The sequence below is a fragment of the Canis lupus genome, chromosome 7 (genome assembly GCF_003254725.2).
Source record: "Canis lupus dingo isolate Sandy chromosome 7, ASM325472v2, whole genome shotgun sequence".
NCBI lineage: Eukaryota > Metazoa > Chordata > Mammalia > Carnivora > Canidae > Canis > Canis lupus.
The window spans coordinates 40157231-40176384 of NC_064249.1; the positions used below are offsets into that span (position 1 = coordinate 40157231).

Below are 19154 nucleotides of genomic sequence, written 5' to 3' on the forward strand. Positions count from 1 at the left end.
CTCGGCCAGCCCCAGAGACAACTTGAGGTTGAGACAGTCTCTCAGAGTGGTTCCGAGTTGTATAAAGGAGCCTTGCTCTTATGCCTTATGTTCACCAGCTATTGGATGCCCTGTTGTGGGAAAGGATAGTGATCCTGAATGACATGGCCAAGGCACTCTCTCTAGAGGGCTGATGACTGAGCGCTCAGCTGGTAGATATCTCAGCAATGGGGGAAATAAATCCTGGACTCTGACACAGGAGCTGAGGGGCATCACAGCATCCACTACACAAAATGAGAGTCCGTTTTGAGCATATTTCTGTGGAAGGGGCAGAACCTTACCTCCTTGCTTAGGAACACATGACCTCCAGATTCCAGAACTCATTCCAGGAGCTCCGATTTCCCCAGGATGGTGAGGGTGGGCAACTATGGTGACATCACTGGGCATGCACCTGGGGGCCCCCTGGGTAGATCTTGGGGGGCGGTGGGGAGGAGAATGATACTGGAGGATATTAACCCTCATGTGAAAGATACTCCCAAGGGTCCTAAATCCCTCTTTCTTCTCATGTTTCCACACTGATCTCAAGCCCAAATGTGTCTCCATGACATCGTCTCCTCTCTGCTCTGGTTTATCCTGTCTCTCTCCTGTAATGCTCCAGGTGTGTGAACTGTGGCTCCCAGTTCTTTCCCATGGGGTGTTCAGGGACCACTCCGTTGCGGCCTCTGTGGCCTGCTGATGGACCTTTGTGGACCAGTGTGATGCCCTGTGGACCAGAGAAGGTGACCATGTTTCTTGTAATTAGATGAGAGAGGGCTGAAGAGTTGGTAGGACAGTGATCAACCACTGCAGATGCTTTGGGTCGTCTCCCCCAAGAGGAGTAAAGGCGAGAATCATTTGCCAGGTCTAAAGCTACCATGGCAGGTACCAAGGGTAAGCTGACTTGCTCTATTTACCAAACAGGCCAGACAATGCAGATGAATGGGGATGTGGGAAGGCTCACCACCACTGCCTCTCTCCAATTAATCTATAAATTCAGGAAAATCCCAATAAAAATCCCATTTGGACAGTTTGAGCAATTCAACATCCTTACTCTAAAATTTTTAAAGAATAATAAAAATCTGTAAAAGACTTTAGTAAACATTTTTGACAAAAAAATAACTTTGATAAGAATAACAATGAAGGGTCTTATGTTATCAGATATTAACATATTAGAAGGCCAGAGTAACAAAAGCAGCATAATGTATGTGCAAAATTAAGCAAAGCAATGGAACAGATAGGCCCCATGTATGTAAGAAGACTGAATAATGGCAATGCATGGCTTCTTTAGTACATTATGTTGGGAAAACTGGCTTACTGTCTGGAGAAAAAGAAATGGATCTATACCTAATATCAAATGTAAAAGTGGGCTCTACAAAACCTAGTCCATAAAAAGTCAAACTATAAAATCAGGAGAAGATAATCTAGGAGGTTTTCATTATGACTTTATGGTTGGGAAGGACTTCTTACACAAACACAAATTAAAAGATGAAGAATTAATGAATTTGTATGAAAACAAAAAATCCTGCTCAAAGAAGACTGATGGCCAAAGCTGACAGGCAACAGAATGGAGGTAACATTTGCAAAGTCAAGAACAAGCAAAAGACTTATTTAAAGAAAGCATTAGCTCATGGATCTCAATTAGAAAAAGACAAAAATAGTATTAAGGAAATGGGCAAACCATTGTTTCACGGGAGAGGAAGTCCCCCAAATCCTTACCTACTGATAATCAGAAAAATGGAAACAAAAACACCATGAGATCTCTCTTTATGTCCATTGGGTTGGCAAAATTATAACACTAAACAATGCCACGTGTTGCCTCAGATGTCGGGCTAGGTAACATTCATGTGCTTTTAGGAGCAGGAGCAATTTGGAGGACCACCTACCCTTACTCATTACCTGAGGTCCACTTCTGAGTATGTATCCAAAGAAATTCTCACACGGTCCAAGGTGGGACAGGAAAGAGGGGTCTGTTGGAGTTTGTCAGAGTTTGAAGTAGCGACAAGTTGGGGGTAATGTAGGTGTCCATTGCTGCGGGATCGGATAAGGAGAGGGTGGTAGAACAATGTGCACAAGTTAGGAGTGGTGGACTAGATGTACACACAGCAACATGGCTGGATCAAAAAGAGCACCAAGTGAAAAATAGTGCCATACGTTATGTAAATGAAAAATTTAGGTTCACAGAAAATAATACATTTAAATGAAGGGAACTCTCAAACACATTAGGCTAGGGAATGAGGGTAGAAATCAAAGACACAGACTATAAATAAAGAAAACTGGAAAAAGTTGGTGTGGCTGACATTAGGAGTGAGCCATGCAGGATGAACTCTGCATCTGAGCTACAAAATGAAGAGGAAGGAAAACAAAACACACACAAAAAAGGAAAGAAGCATTAGGAAGAGAAAATACAATGTAGAACAAATGTGTCATAAAACAGACAATTTTGTATTTGGTGCAAAACCAAAGCTCAGTCCTGCATTCAGTGCATTGCTCGCAAAGGAAGTGGCTGGAAAAGTCCCATGTGGAAGAACCTCAGAGAGTCATCGAGGCAGGAGTCTGATGGGCAGTGGAAAAGCCTTCCATGGGAGGCTCTGAGCTCACAAACCTCTGGAGTTAAAGACCTCGACGTCGACACGCCGACCTGTGGACCACAGGAAGTAGAAACAGACTTCAGTGCAGTGAGGAGCCTATGGATCCACCTGGGATCAGACAGGTAAAGGTAAGGATGTGTGCGATCCTAACAGTAGGATGAGGACGATGTCCCTATGCTGGGCTCTCCATCCTGGGGGACAGAGAACGCACTTTCTGTTAAGTACTTGTCGATTATGCACAAAAACTAATCATGTCTGAAGTCCCAAAGGAAACCTTTAAAAATTATACATGTAATTTAAATTATTTTAAAAATCACAGAATGAGGGGAAAACTCCTTCCATGGGGTATTTTTTTTTAAACCTCTGCTTTAAATCAGCTTTGAGTTCAAAGAAGAAAATAAAACTGATATTGCTGAGCAGAGAATAATGGTAATCAAAATACTGCATAAGATAAGAAACTGACACAATGTTGATATTAAAGTTTTCAACAGAAAGAATCAAAAGCTACAAACCCTTATTATAAATATCGATGCAAAAATCCCCTGTAAGATGCTGTCACATTCAGCGGGGAATTAATCTTCACTGTTGTGGTTACATTGAGGGTTCTGCATCAGACTTCTTTTAAGGGCAAAATCGTTCAACTGTCTTCTGAATAGTTGTGGAATAGTTAAAGGAAAACCACTGGTTGAGAGATTCTTCTTGGAACCCAAACATCACAGGCAGGGAGAGTTGAGAGATGCATTCATTATTAGAGCATCTATTAAAGTAATTTACCATATTAAGTTAAAGGGTAATGGAGAAATATTTTAAAAATTCAACATCTCCTTCTGATTAAACAGTAAGTAAAATTCTTATTAATTTTGGGTAGAAGGTAATTTCTTGATGCTATAAGTGCATATATTTTAAATTAAAAGCCAGTATCACAGCTAATGGTGAAACTCACACAACATAGCAGTTACATTTGGTAGAAAGCAAGGATGCCTTTTACCCTCATGGTACTTAACATTGTTCTGGAAAGGCTGGCTAATGCTTCTGGGGAGAGAAGGAAGCATGTGCTGTGTTATATACCAGCAGAAGGAAGCAGGACTGTCTCATCTGCAGATAGGACTATACGCCCAGAGACCTGAGGAGAGTAAATGACGTTAGCAAAGGCAGGAGAACTCTGTGCAAGACTGGTCCACAATCAGCTGGTAAAAAACCCAGCAATGCACCTATGTACTAAAATAAACATCTAGGGGGCCCTGGGTGGTGCAGTCGTTAAGTGTCCAACTTTTGGTTTCAGCTCAGTTCACGATCTCAGGGTGGTGGGATCGAGCCCCACATCAGGCTCTGCACTCAACGAGGGGTCTGCTTGAAATTCTGTCTCTCTCTCTCTCTCTCTCTGCCGCTCCCACTGCTGGTGCTCTCTCTCTCTGTCTCTCAAATAAATAAATCATTTATAAAAAATAAAAAACATTTAGGAAATATGATGGGAAAAAATTCTATACAATGGCTTTAGTTTAAAAAAATCTAGGGACACCTGGGTGGCTCAGTGGTTGAGCATCTGCCTTTGGTTCGGGTTGTGGTACTGGGGTCCTGGGATCGAGTCCCACATCCGACTCCCTGTAGGGATCCTGCTACTCCCTCTGCCTATTCTCAGCCTCTCTCTGTTTCTCATGAATAAACAAACGAAATCTTGAAAAAATTCTAAAAATAAAACTGATGAGAAATATGTAGAACTTAAAAGATAAAAAAAAATTTCAACTCTACTCACAGATCTAAACAAAGAATAAATGGTGTGAGAGAGCTTGGCCTTGGGACGAAAGATTGCACTGTAAAAATGTCAAATCCTCCTAAAGGTAACTTCTTATTTCAACACAAACCTAATGCAATCACGGTTAATATACCAAAATACCTTCTGAAGCTTTACTAATGATATAAGGAGCTAGCATGTAGAACCTAGCCCATAATACGGGCTCAGTAAATTACCTATCAAAATATATTCCATATATATATATATATATATATATATATATATATATATCCAATTTTCTTCTCCCCATATCCACTCAGATTCAAAACTTTGTTACTAATTTCTAAAAGGAACCACCCACTCAAGTGTTTTTTGAGACTTGGACATGACTGAAGTTGAGAGTCTTGTTGTTCTGGTCCCCACCTGAAGCATATGGCTTTTTACCTTCCTTCACTCTCCACACGCAGACCCAAGCCCAATTGGTATTCAGCAAAGTACGTTTCTGAATCAGGATTCTCCTCGAGAAGACAGTTTTAGCTTAAAACCTATGTACACACACACTCACAGACCCGTATATAAAATGTCTGTTAACGTTGTGTTGTTAAATTTAACAAGCAGAATAAAGTAACATGTGGTTTACAGTACAATAAACTCACAACTACACCATCATTCAAATATATTCATACATTCATAAAAAACGCTTTAGAAGAATCAGCATAATAACAGCAGTTACTTCTGGATATTAGAATCTTGGCTGACTTTTCCTTTCTTGTTTGTCTAATGTGTTTTATATGTGTAACTTAAGAAAGTGTTTTAAAAAGAAAAATTTTAAAAGCTAGTTTCTTCCCAAGACACTTAGAATGGAAATGCAGGGGCGCCTGGGTGGCTCGGTTGGCCGAGTGTCTGACTCTTGATTCCAGCTCAGGTCATGATCTCAGGGTTGTGGGATCCAGCCCCACGTCCAGCTACTCGGCCAGCATGGAGTCTCCTTGAGATTCTCCCCCTCTGCCTCTGCCCCTCCCTCCACTTGTTCTCTTTCTCTAGAATAAATAAATCTTAAAAAAAAAGAGGATGGAACTGAAATGCCCACATTTTCTTTTATTTTGTCTGTTTTACAGGCCCACATTTCTAGCAGATGCAAGGCCCATCTCAATTCATTCCTGGTTTGTCCTGTCCTCAGGAGATGCCACAGCTCTCCAAGGAGACAGCACTGGAGCTTCCCAAAAATCCCTGAGAAGAGGCTGGAACATGCAGGGTCTGGGCCAGGGTGTTACCAAATTTGGCTCCTTTGGGAGCTGGGTGTGGCCCCAAATACAGCTGGGTTGAGGCGCTCGTGTAGTCCTGCTGAGGGGCTGTGGGAGCCACAGGTGAAAGGTTCAGGCCCACCTGGCATGTAAGGCCCCAGGGGAGAGAAGCTGAGGCCTGTGGTCTTCAAGTAAAATGGGGCAAGAATGCTGCAGAGAGAAGAAAGAAGGTGGTTAGGAGGGGACGGTCCAGGAAGGGCTTGTCCAGAGAAATCAGGGGTCTCCCCTGAGAAGTGAGGCCCAGAGTAAGGAAGAGGGCCAGCCCCAGCCCCAGGCCCACCCTCCAGTGGAGACTGTCCCAAATCTGCAGGTGGGGCCTCCTCCCAGACCTTGCTCTTCACGAGACGTCTCTATGAGTGATGAGTGTTTGATCTGCCCCAGTTCCATGAGGGTGTGGGACCAGGTATTGTCCCACTTCTCCAACAGAGATAGTGAGTGTCAGAAAAGTTTGCTACTTGAATGGCTGGGGAGTGGGGGAGACAGGCCTGAAGCCCCGCACAGCTGACCCTAAATCCCAGATCCCTCCCGGTGCCCAACTCCGATGCCGTGTCCCTGAACAAGCTGCAGGCCTTTATGTGCTCCTGACACCTGGCACTGGTCCAGTGGTTCTGAAGACCTTCATCTGTCCACAGGACTCCCCAAGGCTGCTCCCCTACTCCTGGCCCGAGGGGCTGGGGTGCTCCAGCAGAGCCGTGGCCTGGGGACGGGTGTGAGGTCCCGCTGGCCTCCACCCAGTCACGCCCCACTGTCAGGGAACCCTCTCCGTGATGCTTTGTGGGCTGGTGTCCTTGGGCCCAGAGTCTTTCTGACTTTCCTCCCCCCACCCCCCCACAACCCGGCCAGGGTCCCACGGGAATCCTGGGTCTTCCCCAGCCAGCCCAGCCTGCCTCCGATTCCGGGAATGATTCTGACGAGTGAGTTGTTTCAGGGAGAGGCCTCAGAAGCGCTGATGGGATGGCAGAGCAATATAAGCAGCGTGGCCTGGAGTAAAATCACTCAAATTCTGCAATTCTGGGGCCTCGTAATCACTTCCCTACTATTATGCTCCAGTTCACAGCTATGAGAACATCAGTGTTTTGACACAAAAGCTTTGTCTTTTGAGATGGGAGATATGGGGTGATAACGGAGCACACAGGAGAGTCCTGTGCGACCCTGGGCTAACCTCACATAAGCTGTGTCCTGACCACCCCCGTGTGTCCAACAGGTGAGCGGCTCTGAGGAAGGGGCAGGTGTGGTGAACAGTAAGGAGGCCTGCCGGTGGCAGCGGAGACCAGGTTCTCAGAGCTGGAGGGCCAGTTTCCACCCCACGCTCTGCCTTACGCACCTTCACACACTGCTCCTGCATCCTCGCTGTGCTCACAGTCAAATATCTCAACCTGCTCGCATTCAGCCAGCGTGTTCTCGGTCCCGTTGCACAGGGCCACTTGAATAAATATGGGCTGGTCCTCCTCTGGCAGCGGCGGGTACAGCTTGCCCGGGGGCGTGTGCTTGGCCGCTCCACAGCCCAGCTCCCGGCACACCACAGCCACGTCCTTCGTGTCCCAGCCGTCATCACACACAGTGCCCCAGTGACCTTCCCGTTCCACCTGCACCAGCCCTTCACAGCGGTGGGGACCATTTATCAAGCGGATTTTGGGTGGGGGCTCTGCAAACAGGAGGGGTCAGGGCACACTCAGAACTGTGGTCTTCTGGCAGCTCTCAGTGCTGGGAGAGGCTGTCTGCAGGGGTGGGGTGGGGTGGGGTAGAGGCCTGCTGATGGAGGGAATCCATCTCCTAAGGGCAGCCCCACCTAAAGACCCCTGGGAAAAGCAGCCCTGCGTTCTGAAGCCAAAGGAAGTAGGGACATAGGAATTTATGTCTTGGTTTTCAGGAGCTCAGAAAGATCTTAGAAAAAGAGAAGAAGGCTAGAATGAGGTCTTCTCTAGAGATGGAGGCTGAGGGCTCCAGTACTCCAGTGGGATGAGCTGCCTGGTTTCTTCTAAGAGCCCCTCCACACCCCATTGCTGGCCTCACCGATCCCAAGCCCACTCCCTCTGCAGGGCGACGAGCATGCCACAGGGTTAGTCTGTGCTCTGCCCATTTGTTCGCTTTTCTAAACCAGAGTGATTTGTAAGGAGGCATTTTCTGGAGGGTCTCCAGCAGAGGAGGGTTGGAGGGCAGAGCTGTCAGCGACCAGCCTCCCTTCTGAGAACAAAAATGATGGAGAGACCCAGCAGAGAGCCGGAAGGCAAAGACAGGATCGTAAGAGCCAGCTGCGCACTAAGACAGGTCCAGTCCTGACTCTCACATCACCTGCACTTGTTTTTCTCTGGCTCCAGACAATTTGTACAGAATTTCTGTCATTTGCAATCAAAGTGCCCCTTCTGACATAGTCAAATACCAAATTCATGGCAGAGCCCCTGCAGAAACAGAAAACCTAGAAGAATTATAGGTAAAATGTGAATGTGATTCTCAGAAACTCATAGATTGAAAGGATCAAGCATGTGTAAGACGCTGTGGAGACTGAGGAGATAAGCAACTAGCTTCATCTAAGAGAAAAATAAACACTGAGCTTTGAACATCCCAGAAAGAAAATTCACATTCTTTACAAATTCCGTATAGAGGGGTGTCTGAGTGGCTCAGTCGGTTGAGCATCTGACTCTTGGTTTTGGCTCAGGTCGTGGTCTCAGGATCATGGGATGGAGCTCCATGTCGGGCTCCGTGTTCAGCGGAAAGTCTGCTGTCCCTCTCCCTCTGCCCTTTCCCCTGCTCAGACTCACTCCCTCTCTCTCTCAAATAATAAATAAATAAATAAATAAATAAATAAATAAATAAAAAAAAATAAACTCGAATTCCATGTACAACATTTACAAAGATACCAACTATGTGTTAGGCCATAAAAACATTCTTAGTAACTTCCCAAAAGTAAAAGGCATGTAGGCTATATTCTTCAATCAAGTTTAACCACAAGGACGATGAAGAAATATAGAAGAAATTAACAAATGAAAGGATAAATATGAAAACTATTTGTAAGAAATTATAAGTCTCCAATTATAAAAGAAATGAAAACCCATATCCTACATACTTTAGAAATTAAACAAATGAAAATGTTAGCTATCGAAACTTCTAAGGGAGGATGAAAACAGTACTTAGAAAAAACATCTGCCTTATTTTTTTAAAAGATTTTATTTATTTATTCATGAGAGACACAGAAAGAGAGAGAGGCAGAGACATAGGCAGAGGGAGAAGCAGGCTCCCTGCGGGGAGCCCAATGTGGGACTTGATCCCAGGACCCCAGGATCACAACCTGAGCTGAAGGCAGATACTCAACCACTGAGCCACCCAGGAGTCCCGAAACATGTGCTTTGGATGCATTTACTACCTGCAAATAAAGATAAAGAGTAAATAAGCATTTATTTGAGAAGTTAAAGAAGGAGCAACATAGAATAAGCCTAAAGCAAAGAGGAGGAAAGATATACTGAAGATGAAGGAGAAGTAAATGAACTGGAAAACCAAAACCCAAATAGATTTGAGTTTTAAAACTGTGACTGGCTCTCAAAAAAGAGCCACAAAAGAGATCATCCTGGGCCAGTCTGCTTCAGAAAGAAGCCATACAAATGGGTTGGAATTAAGCAGAGAGCTTTTATCATGAATGTGGATGCTCTATAAAATTGGATGAGAGGGACTGGCTAACATGATGTGATGAATATGGAAATCTGCATAAAATGCCCAACTCTTTGGATAAAGATATCCAAACTATTTTAATAAAAGATAGAAAAATTAGAAAGAAGAATGAAAAAAAGCAGATCTGATGATGAGGGTCAAGGTCTCACAGCTCGGCAAGTCCTTCAGGCTGATTCCAGAGACTTTTCAGGCGGCAGGAGAATCCAGCACCTTTTTAAACCTGCTGCAGGGCACAGCAACTACACGGCGCTGCTGAAATCATGCCTACGAGGCTGACCTCTCCCTGACACCAAAACCAGAGGAGGATGGTTCAAAACAGAAAACTCCTTTGTACATAAGGATGCAAAAAATTGAACTAAGATGTCAGCAATTCGTATGTAGCTACTGGCCTCGAGGACGTGGTGACTAAGGAGGGCTCAGCAGGAACCTGATGGCTGTCGCAGGGGAGGACCGTCCCCACGGTGACATGTTAGAGGGGAAACGTGGGATCACTGTGATGCTGGCTGGTGGCGCAGTTTCCTGACCCTCACTTCCAGCTCCACCTTTGCGCCCAGCGGCAGGGTGACCTGGCAAAGGTACTGAATCTAAATCTCATTTTCTTGTCAGTAAACTAAGAGCTGGAGTGAGACAATCCAGATAAAAATTCGGATTCCTGAATCTGTTGGTGGTTTTCCCACTGTTTCTTGAGCATTGACGAGGCAGTGGAAGCTCCTGCCCACCGTGAGCCTTGGGCGTGCTGTGCTCCCCTGGTCCCCTGCGCACCCCGCGGACCCCACTGCCAGCGCGGCCGGGTCCCAGCACAGAGCCCTGCAAACAGGGTGCACCCCGGCTCCCGGCTCCCGAGGAGCCAGGGGGCAGGCGATGGTGGGCAGGGATGAGGCACTGAGGCCCAGGCCGAGCCGAGCCCCGAGGCCTGAAGGCCAGTTCCCGGCGGCCGGATCATCCAGCAGGAAGGATGCACGGTGGACCGCACCTGGTCGTCTAGAGGGCGATACAGCCGTGTCCTACCTGTGACGCTGAGTGTTATCGCCTCGCTGCGCTGGGCCCCCAGGCCGTTGTCAGCCTCACATGAGTAGTTTCCGGAATGTTCTGCGGTCAGGAAGAGTTTGAAGGACGCTCCTCCTCCAGAGGTGGCCGAGCGGCTCGCCAGGAACACATCGTCGTAATAAAACCGGTACAGGATGGGGGGAGAGCCCCTGTGGGCCTCGCAGTGAAGCTCCATCACGTCCCCCACCACGGCCCGAGTCCCGGGCACCCTGAGGGTGAGGACGGGGCGGGATGCTGGGGCTGAGGGAGACAGGGGGCCCCGTCAGAGAGCGTCTTTCCTGCTGGACAGACTTACAGCCCACTCTGTCCTCATCCTGGGGCCCTCGCAGGGCTCCTCCAGCCCATGAGTTCTCTGTCCCTGCATGCCTCGTGTCCCCTTGCCCCCTCCCCACCACTATCAGAGATATCCCGCCGTGTTCAGACGGCGTCTTAACCTCTTCACAGCCCTGCCCCTCGCTATCCCCGGCACACCCTCACGGCCACAGAAGGAGACTGTTGGGATCACGGGCTAATTAGGAGTGTTGCTCACCTCTGACTGTCACGTTCAGGGCTCCGCTGCGGGCGAGGCCGTGGCCGTTGTCGGCCGTGCAGTAGTAGCGCCCCATGTGGCTCCCCCCGACAGCAGGGATCTCCAGCTCTGCTCTCTGGGAACGCTGCTGCTTCCTCCCCAGATGCTCCCCCGTGTCCTCTCTGTGCCAGGAGAATGCGATGTCCCCTGTGCCTTCAGCCACGGAGCACACGAGGACCAGAGGCTCCCCTGCAAGCGCCTGGCCCCCCTGGGGCTGGGTGTCCAGGAGCACTCCGGATACTGGGACACCTGCATGGACACGAGAGGGCAGATGAGGGTCTGGGGTGGAGGTGGTGTCCTGCTGTGCTTCCGAGCAGGTGCAGTTGCTGGAACCTGAGTGTTTGGTGGGGAGGGAGCATGCTGAGGTCCCCGGCAGGCCCACCCCACACACACCCTATACCCCAAACTGCGGCCTTGCTCTTCCTTCACACTCATCAGCCCTCAATAATGACCAGCCCCTCAGTGACCTTGCTGCCTCCTCATTTCCAACATGCCAGGGAGGCAGGACAGCAGGACGGTAGGACAGCTGGACGGCAGGAGGAGCACAGGCTGGGTCTGCCTCTTATTCATCACATGATCTTGGTGCATCTGTTAATCTCTCTGACTCTGAGTTTCCTCATAGAGCGCAGACTCATACTAGCTTGACAGAGCTCACATGATGATGAAGGTGGAATCCATCCATAGCAGCTGTGGCTCAGGAGGTGTCAAACTGGAGGTCACACTAGGGGTCACACTGGAGCTGTCACACTGGAGCTGTTGTGTTGGGGGTCACACTGGAAGAGTTGCACTGGATGTCACACTGGAGGTGTCACACTGAGGGGCACACTGGAGGTGTCGCACTGGATGTCACACTGGAGGAGGTGTCCAGCAACTGGCAGCCATTGTCCACACTGTTCATCACCCACATGGCTGAGCAGGGTGTATCAGGTGGCTACAAGGGCAGATGCTGGCACCAGTGTGTCTGGGTTCCCATTTCAGCTGTGCTGCTTACATGCTGGGTTACCCTGGGCAGGTTGCTTGGCTATTCTGTGCTTTCCATTTATTTCCTTGTGTGTGAAACAGGGATCTCTGGGTGCCAGAGTTGTTCTTCTGGGACTGAGCACAGCTGCCTGGCCTCAGGCCCGGCATTCAAGAAGTGTTGTATCAGTGCTGGGGGCTCTTTCTGCCACTCCTGTTACTGTGACTACTGTTCCCTGTTCCTCCGTGGCTCTCCCTGGCTTTAGGGTGCCTCCTGGCTGGTGACAGCTCCTTGAGGATGGAGATGATGGTTATTTATCTTGTGTGTGCTGAGCATACTCAGTGTCCTGCAGAAGGTGCTCCAGGGAGAGCTTATAATGATCACTTTGCTGACTGGGAGAGTAGAGCTCTAGGGAAATGGTGCTTCTCCTCCTGTCGCTACTGACAGAGCAGAGCCTGAGGAGCGGGGATCCCTATGGCCACATACCCGCCATGCCCGCAGGGACAGGGGAAACACAGCAGGAAAGAAGAGACCCAGGTCTCCCCAGGGGCGCCCTGCTTTTCTCTGCCCGACCCAGCCTGCAGCGCTGCCCCTGGGACTCACTCTGCACGAGCACGTGAGACCGCTGACCTTGCTTCGAGACGCTGTGGGACGCTGTAGCCACCTCACACCAGTAGTATCCCGAGTCCCCCTTCCCTATGGCCGGGATCTGAAACTCTGATGAGCTCCCGTTTGATATCAGGGTGTGGTCATCCCTGAAGAAGGAGTAGTGAAGCTGGGTGTCTGACCTGTTCCAGGGAAGCCAGGTGTCACAGGACACGGTCACTGAGCTCCCCTCAATGGGCCGGATTGTGAGTGTGGGGGGTGGAAACCGGTCTGGAGGAAGAGATGAAACAGGTCAGCCGTCGGGGAGTGTGGAGAGCCATCCAAGAGGTGTCCGGTGAGCAGGACTCACAGACCCAGACCCAAGGACACACAGCCACCCTTCCTTTCTCCCTCCTGGGCTGGTATTCCCTACCCTGCACCCTGGTGCCCGCCCTCCCAACTCACAGGCCCTTGAACACTGAGGTCTCACCCTGGACAGTAAGCCATACAGATCTTGTTTTTTCTGTCTTATGTACAAAGAAGAATTTCCTGTTGGCCTCACAGGAATAAGAGCCGCTGTCGCTGGGTCTTGCGTTGGAAATGGTATAGCTCGAGAGATTGTGGTAAGTGGCTAACAGGGATCCATCCTTGTAGTACGTCAGTGTCATTATTCTGTTATTCCTTTCCCCAGAGCACTTCACAACCACCTCGTCTCCTTCATAGGCGTAGCTGGGCATGTCAATGCTCAACCAGTCTGCAAAAGATGTCAAACACCCGCAGTGCGAGCAGGACACCCTGCCCGGTCCCGGCACCCTGACTCCCACTCACATGGGGCAGGGGGGATGATGTGTGCACTTGTGCACACACACACACACACACACACACACACAGCTGCACAGGACAGATCCCTTGGGAACCCTTAGTGACATCGTCCGTATATCCTGTTATGTCTGTTTTTAAAGGTTTCAATCCCATTTCCAGACCAAATACAGATTTCTGAATGACACTTGTATCTCTGTACGGATTCAAGGTGACATGTTCCTGTGGCAGCCAGGATCAACTTTCTCTGCATCTCTCACTCCTTGGAGGCTCAGCCTAATGGTACAATTCAAACACTTTCTTTATTGTCTTCTCCCTACTGAAACAATCCATCTGCTGGGACAGTAGCCTTGGGGCTGGAGGATCAGTACCTTTTACAGAGACTTCTGAGAATCCTTTGCTGGATGGCCTCTTTGAGTAGGAGTGGGCTCCTCCCCTTGGAGGAGAGTGGTCCCCAGAGCTGAAGGCAGCATGGTGTTTGGATCTACCCCAGCAGGGGAATGAAACCAACAGGCTGCTGAGGCTGGAAGTTCCAAGTTTGTGCAGAGGAAGGAGAGCCAGCCCCATACACTATGACCCAGCCCTGCAGCCTGGGGCTATGGGGGGAAATTTCTTCAGCTGAAAACTTAGCTAGAAATTCAGGTTTAGAATCATAAAATTTCAGTTTAGAATCATAGTGCATTGGGCTGAATTGCAGAGATGTTCCAATAAAAAAGCCTAATCCCAGGCCTGACTTTGGATCATTCATCCCCCTTCAGTGTAAAGAGAGGCAGAGTTGGACAGAGGAAGAGGATGTAGAAAGAGGTAAGGCCAGGAGTGTTTGTTTCATACGAAGGCTCTGCTCTGTAGCTGTGAGTTTACTATAGAGGGAGGGTATGCTAGCTCTCAGGGTACTGCCTCAGAAGGCCGACCACCCTCGCATGGGCTCTTGGTCAAATCTCCAAAGTGGAATCCATAAAGAGGTGGGACTTGATATCATATAAAGCATTTTCTCATCTTTTCAATTTTTCATGTGTTTTGCAATGCACACATTATTTCCCTCTAGGGATCTCTATTTATGGAACATGTTGCACGTGCATGCTTAGAATTTTTGTTCTTAATAAGTTCAGAGACCACTGGTTCCCCTGGACTGCTCGGCAACATCAGAAGGCTCACTGGGGGACCAGGAGGTGGGCACGGCAGTGGGTCAGAAGCACCAAGAGAGAGACACGTCTTGAGCCTTCCTGGAGGCCAAAAGTTTTCTTCCTCCACATGGAGATTGGGCAAGGTTTTCAGGGAAAATGATAAAGATGAAGTTAATTTGATTAAAGAATTAGAAAGAAGACTCGTGTGACTGGGTTCAGGGTAATGGCAGGGCTAGAGATAGGTAAGAGATGACTCTGAGTCTGGAACCAGGATCTGGCTGGGAGATACTTGGGGGAGAGGCTTTAACTTCGATGTTGGACTTACAGACCCATTCCCCAGAACAAGGCACAACCTTCTCTCTCTCTCTCTCTCTCTCTCTCTCTCTCTCACACACACACACACACACCTCACTGGATCCTAGGATAGTCCAGAGAACATTCTTGCTTCAAGTCAGGGCAGTTGTAATACAGTTTGTATCATCAGATATCAAAGTTATCAGATATGTAAGGATGCCCTCTACTCCCTTTCTTGTAGGAGAGTGAATACTTCCTTGAAAGAGAAATTAAAGGAGAAAATGTAACTTTCCAGTCCTATGATATGAAACAAGTTAGGTGTGATTCTTTTGCCATCCAAGGAAATGTTCAGGAGATGGTCCTGTTTTAGGTACAGCTTCTCCCTTGCCTCTGGTTGCCTCTCTGTGGTAAATGTGTTTTCCGTCACAGCCTCTGGTGCAGTTGGGGGTCTAGAACCAGGAGAATGTTTACCCAACAGTAACTGTGTAAGGTTTGCTCTCCCTTCTTGGGTAACTTCTCTCTGGTCCCAGGGCTCAGCAGCAAGAAGAGATTTCACTGCCCTGACAGGGTCGGGTCACACCTTTAGCTCATCAGGCAGGCAGGTAGTGGTGCAGAGACCGAACTGCCCAGTGGGGACCAGCCTCCCACTCACCCCCACCCCGGTGCTGGCCCTGGTCCTTGCAGCCCCAGCTGGGAGGTGAGACAGGTAGCACCTGCCTCGCCGGCAGAGGGAGCCTCCCAGAGTCGGAGGAGAACAAAGAGGATAACTCACCAGACTGCACACCCGCAGCAGCTGCAAGAGAAGAGGCAGAGATTACCACTGGCCCAGGGGCTGCAGACTTTCTAGGGACGTTGTGACCTCCAGCCCCCTCCCCAGCCAGTCTCTCTGCCCCCTTTCCTCCATGCCTTCTTCCTTCTACCCCCACTTCTCGTCCCTTCCATCCTCCTCCTCTCATTCCGCTTATCCTTTCTCCCTCTTGCCCTGCTTGCTTCCTTCCTTCATTCACAACCTCCCATAGAATCAAGTGCTCAAGACCCCAAAAAGGCTCATAAACATAGCTTCCCCCCCCCCACCAGAGCTGATTACTAGATCGCCAAATTCTCAAGAACGTCTCATGCTGTATGTGCTCCTCTCACACCTTCTTTTTAAGACTGACTCTTGTTTAAGACAGGTTGCCTACCTGCTGGCCACACGGAAGCCAGGAAGAACCCGAGGTGGCCACTCGCATCTCATGGATGCTGTTTCTCCCTTCTTCCCTATTCCTCATCTAGCCCTGTGTTTACATCCGTGTGCAAGGGTCAGATTTATCAGCAGAAGCTGTGGTCTCATCTACAGTTGGCAGGACTTGAAGCCACTCCAAAGTGTAAGGCAAGGAGAGTAAGACATGAGTCCCCCCGGACATGGTTGCTTGGTGTGAGAGTGGGGCTGGGAAGAGTAGGATTTCAGCAGGCTGGAAATATACTTTGCCCTAAGAGAACATTCCTCTGATATCCTTTTAAGAAGTGTTCTGATTTTCCCAGAGATAGAAGCAGAAATGGGTGTTTTCAAAAGAGAGAAGGGCGTTAGTATTTGCAAAAGAGATGCATAGTCCTTTGTTTTCCTGGGAACCTGCTCTGCTCAGTCCTGATTCGCATGATGCCTACTGGTCCTGAGTTAGAACTGGGGTGCCTCCTTACTCATCCCATTAGAGAGACGTGTGCTCAAGAGCAGGTTCTGGGATGCCTGGGCACAGGTGGTTCTGCCCCGGCTCCACCCAAGTCCTGCTCCAGCATCTTACTCACTGAGGAGCAGAAGCAGTGGCCACAGCAACATGAGATTGGCAGTGAGATGTTCTCCCAACGATGGTAAGAGGCAGCTCAGGTCCTAGAGCAGCGTCTATCCCCATGGACTGTGAAGCCAGGATTGGGAACTGTGGCTCAGCAGGGATTTTATAGAAAAATAAAAAAGGAAGTAGGAAAGCTCTCTGTTTGCCAGTCAGCATTGTTCCCACTCTTAGCCCTATGGGTGCTGAGAATATAAATGTTCTCTTTCACAGAGTTACTCAGATGTATGTGTATTGATCAGAAATGCTCCTTAAAATGTAAGGTGTCTTCACCCTGAGCCTAAAATCCTCTTAGGGAAGCTTTCTAACTCTTTTTGGTTTTCAGAGAATTTTGACTGAGTTCTGACCCTGCCAAGATCCACATCACATGCCTGGTCTCTTTCAAAGGGAAAGAGCAACCTGCTGCTGCGGCTCAGTGTGTATGGCTTGTTGCGCAGCTCCGCTGACACACCTTCCAGCGTGCATGGATGCTGCTCTACAGAGACCCACCCAGACCACAGGAGGAGATGAATGGGCACTCCTGATCCAGGGGATCAGGAGAATGCGATCCCACTCCCACCCAAGTCACCTCTGCCAATGAGATGCTGCACACACATGTGTGCAGAATGGCAGAAGTCATATGAGCATCCTGGGGTATTAACCTGAGGCATTAGCTCTGAACTACCTGGAAGTGATCCGAAGGACCTTAGCACACACAGGACAGCTCAGATCTGTCCCCTCACACTCCAGAGTTCAAGAATAAAGTTAGGAAGAGAGCCCTTGTATCTGGCTGGAAATAGAATCCACTCTGGTGGTTAAAAGAAGGGACTGAATGAAGGAACTGCCTACTAGATGTGAATAGGCTTGAAGGGTTAAGGCCACCCGGAGACCAGCTGTGGTGGGGTGCTGTGGCAGCCCCCAGTGGTGAGTTGGCATGGGGAGGAGGATCATTGGAAAAGCCCTATGAGAACTGGGGCCACTGGTTTGCAGGTGGAGTTGTGACTGGAAGGGACATAGCTACTGCCAGAGACAGCTGCCAACGCTGAGAGGGAGGCAGAAAGACCTGACCTTGCTCTTCTCTTCCTGTGTCCAGGGCCCAGGAAGAAGCCAGAGAGGCTGGCTGATGCCAGTGGCAGGTGTCAGCCTCCCAGGGCACAGAGCAACAGAGAAAGGCACAGGATGCATCTGGGGTGTGGTGGGTGAGTGACTAGTGGGGGAGAAAAAGTTACACCAGCATTAGAAGCTCCTTCCCACCAAAAGTCTTTCTCTCTTTATGTTGGAATCTGCCCATTTCCACCCAATGCCACCATCAGTGGGTTGATCCCTGGGATAAGACAAAACAGAACACCTGGATCCTCTCCAGTCAGCTACTCTCAGGAGCAATACTGGAAAAAAGAAATAAACAAGACAAATGAACACTTCCTGGCTGACAATTTCAGATCCAACTTCCAGAGGTAGCTCTTTGTAACCTGGCTGTAGACATTCATGACTTCTCAGTAGGTGTGCTCCAAACATACAGAGTGTGCACAGGAGTTGGAGTAAGCCAGAGCTTATCTAGGCTGACAAGTGCAGGCCTTTCTCTGCTGATTCACATTTAGGGTCTCTGGGGAGCGGCCAGCTGGAGGGAGCAGCATCTGAGGGCTCAGACTCCAGGCCTGACTTGTTGACCTTGTGGAAGAAGGGAAGGTACCGGAGAAGTCACTCCCACATGCTTCCATATGCGTTCTATCTTGCAACCTCTTTGATGCTTCACCCTCTATAAGTGAGGACAAGTACACGATCTGGGTAAGCTTCCAATCCATGGGAGAAAGAGAGGAAAGTGCTTAATTAAGTCAAAGCAATGTCTGAGGAAGAACAAGATTGTGTGACAGAGACGGGGGTGAACAGCAGGATCAGAGGCAGGAAAGAAATGATGCCGCTGGACCACTCCAACCATGAACCAACGGCATAAAATAAGTTGAGAGCAAATGTGGTGGCTTTTCATTATTACACGCTCCTTGGGATCTTGCTATAATGTGTAGACACTTTACCCTCCCCCAGATACACAAAGACAAAAGTAGAAGAATTTTTCAGGTAATTGGGAGATTCAAAACTTTCAGAAGTGATCCAGGAACATCAGATTACGAGCCACTAGCCCATGGCTGGGCAGTACAAAGGCTCGGCAGCATAGTGATGGGCAATTACATATTTTCAAAGGAGAGATTCCTGAAAAATAGAACTTTCTATTAAAAGCTCTTAATAGAGCTTTTTAATAGCTCTATTTTTAATAGCTTTTTAAAAAATACTCTTCTATTTATTGATTACAATTTTAAGCCATGAGAGGAAATCCCGTGGGCTCTTGCCAGTTTATTATCCAAACAAGAGAATATGGGCCCTCTAAGATTTGAAAGCAGGTTCCTGCTGCCTGGAGCATCCGTCCCTTCTGGGGAGGGTTGGGCTGCTTGCCCAAACCCAAGAGAAGGGGCAGATTTCAGGGGTAGGGATTGATGTGTCCTCAGAACAGCCATGACCTGCAGAGCAGGAGAACTCATCCCAGTAGCCTTTGGCTAAAGATGCTGCCGAGACAATGCTCATCGAGCCAGACATCTCATAGCTTTCTGTCTTAGGGCACCATTGTACCCAGAGGCTCATGAGAACCGAGAGAAGGGGAAC

At 48.7% G+C, this 19154-nt stretch overlaps 1 protein-coding gene across 3 annotated transcripts; it reads right to left on the reverse strand.

Annotated features, from left to right (window-relative positions):
- Positions 1-5416: 5416 nt before the first annotated feature.
- Positions 5417-16627, reverse strand: LOC112648851 (Fc receptor-like protein 2). Of its 3 annotated transcripts, none has more exons than XM_025430735.3 (8): positions 16483-16627; positions 15473-15493; positions 12954-13217; positions 12509-12754; positions 10882-11169; positions 10314-10592; positions 6967-7287; positions 5417-5792 (listed from the first exon to the last, which is right to left on the reverse strand). In XM_025430735.3, exons 1-8 carry the CDS (start codon positions 16511-16513, stop codon positions 5770-5772), a joined length of 1473 nt encoding a protein of 490 aa, XP_025286520.3. In that variant the 5' UTR covers positions 16514-16627; the 3' UTR covers positions 5417-5769. The 3 variants fall into 3 exon arrangements, with proteins under 3 accessions (XP_025286520.3, XP_025286519.3, XP_025286523.3); XM_025430734.3 differs by having other exon boundaries at positions 12482-12754; XM_025430738.3 differs by lacking the exons at positions 5417-5792; positions 6967-7287 and adding an exon at positions 8789-9003 and having other exon boundaries at positions 12482-12754; positions 16483-16626.
- Positions 16628-19154: the final 2527 nt, after the last annotated feature.

Excerpts from the sequence above, each read along its gene's own strand:
- LOC112648851 (XM_025430734.3), bottom strand. The coding sequence starts at position 16,513 with ATGTTGCTGTGGCCACTGCTTCTGCTCCTCA. Across the intron at positions 13,218-15,472 it reads TGCTGCGGGTGTGCAGTCTG|ACTGGTTGAGCATTGACATG; the intron begins GTGAGTTATCCT and ends CATCTTTTGCAG. Across the intron at positions 7,288-10,313 it reads GATAACACTCAGCGTCACAG|AGCCCCCACCCAAAATCCGC; the intron begins GTAGGACACGGC and ends TCCTGTTTGCAG.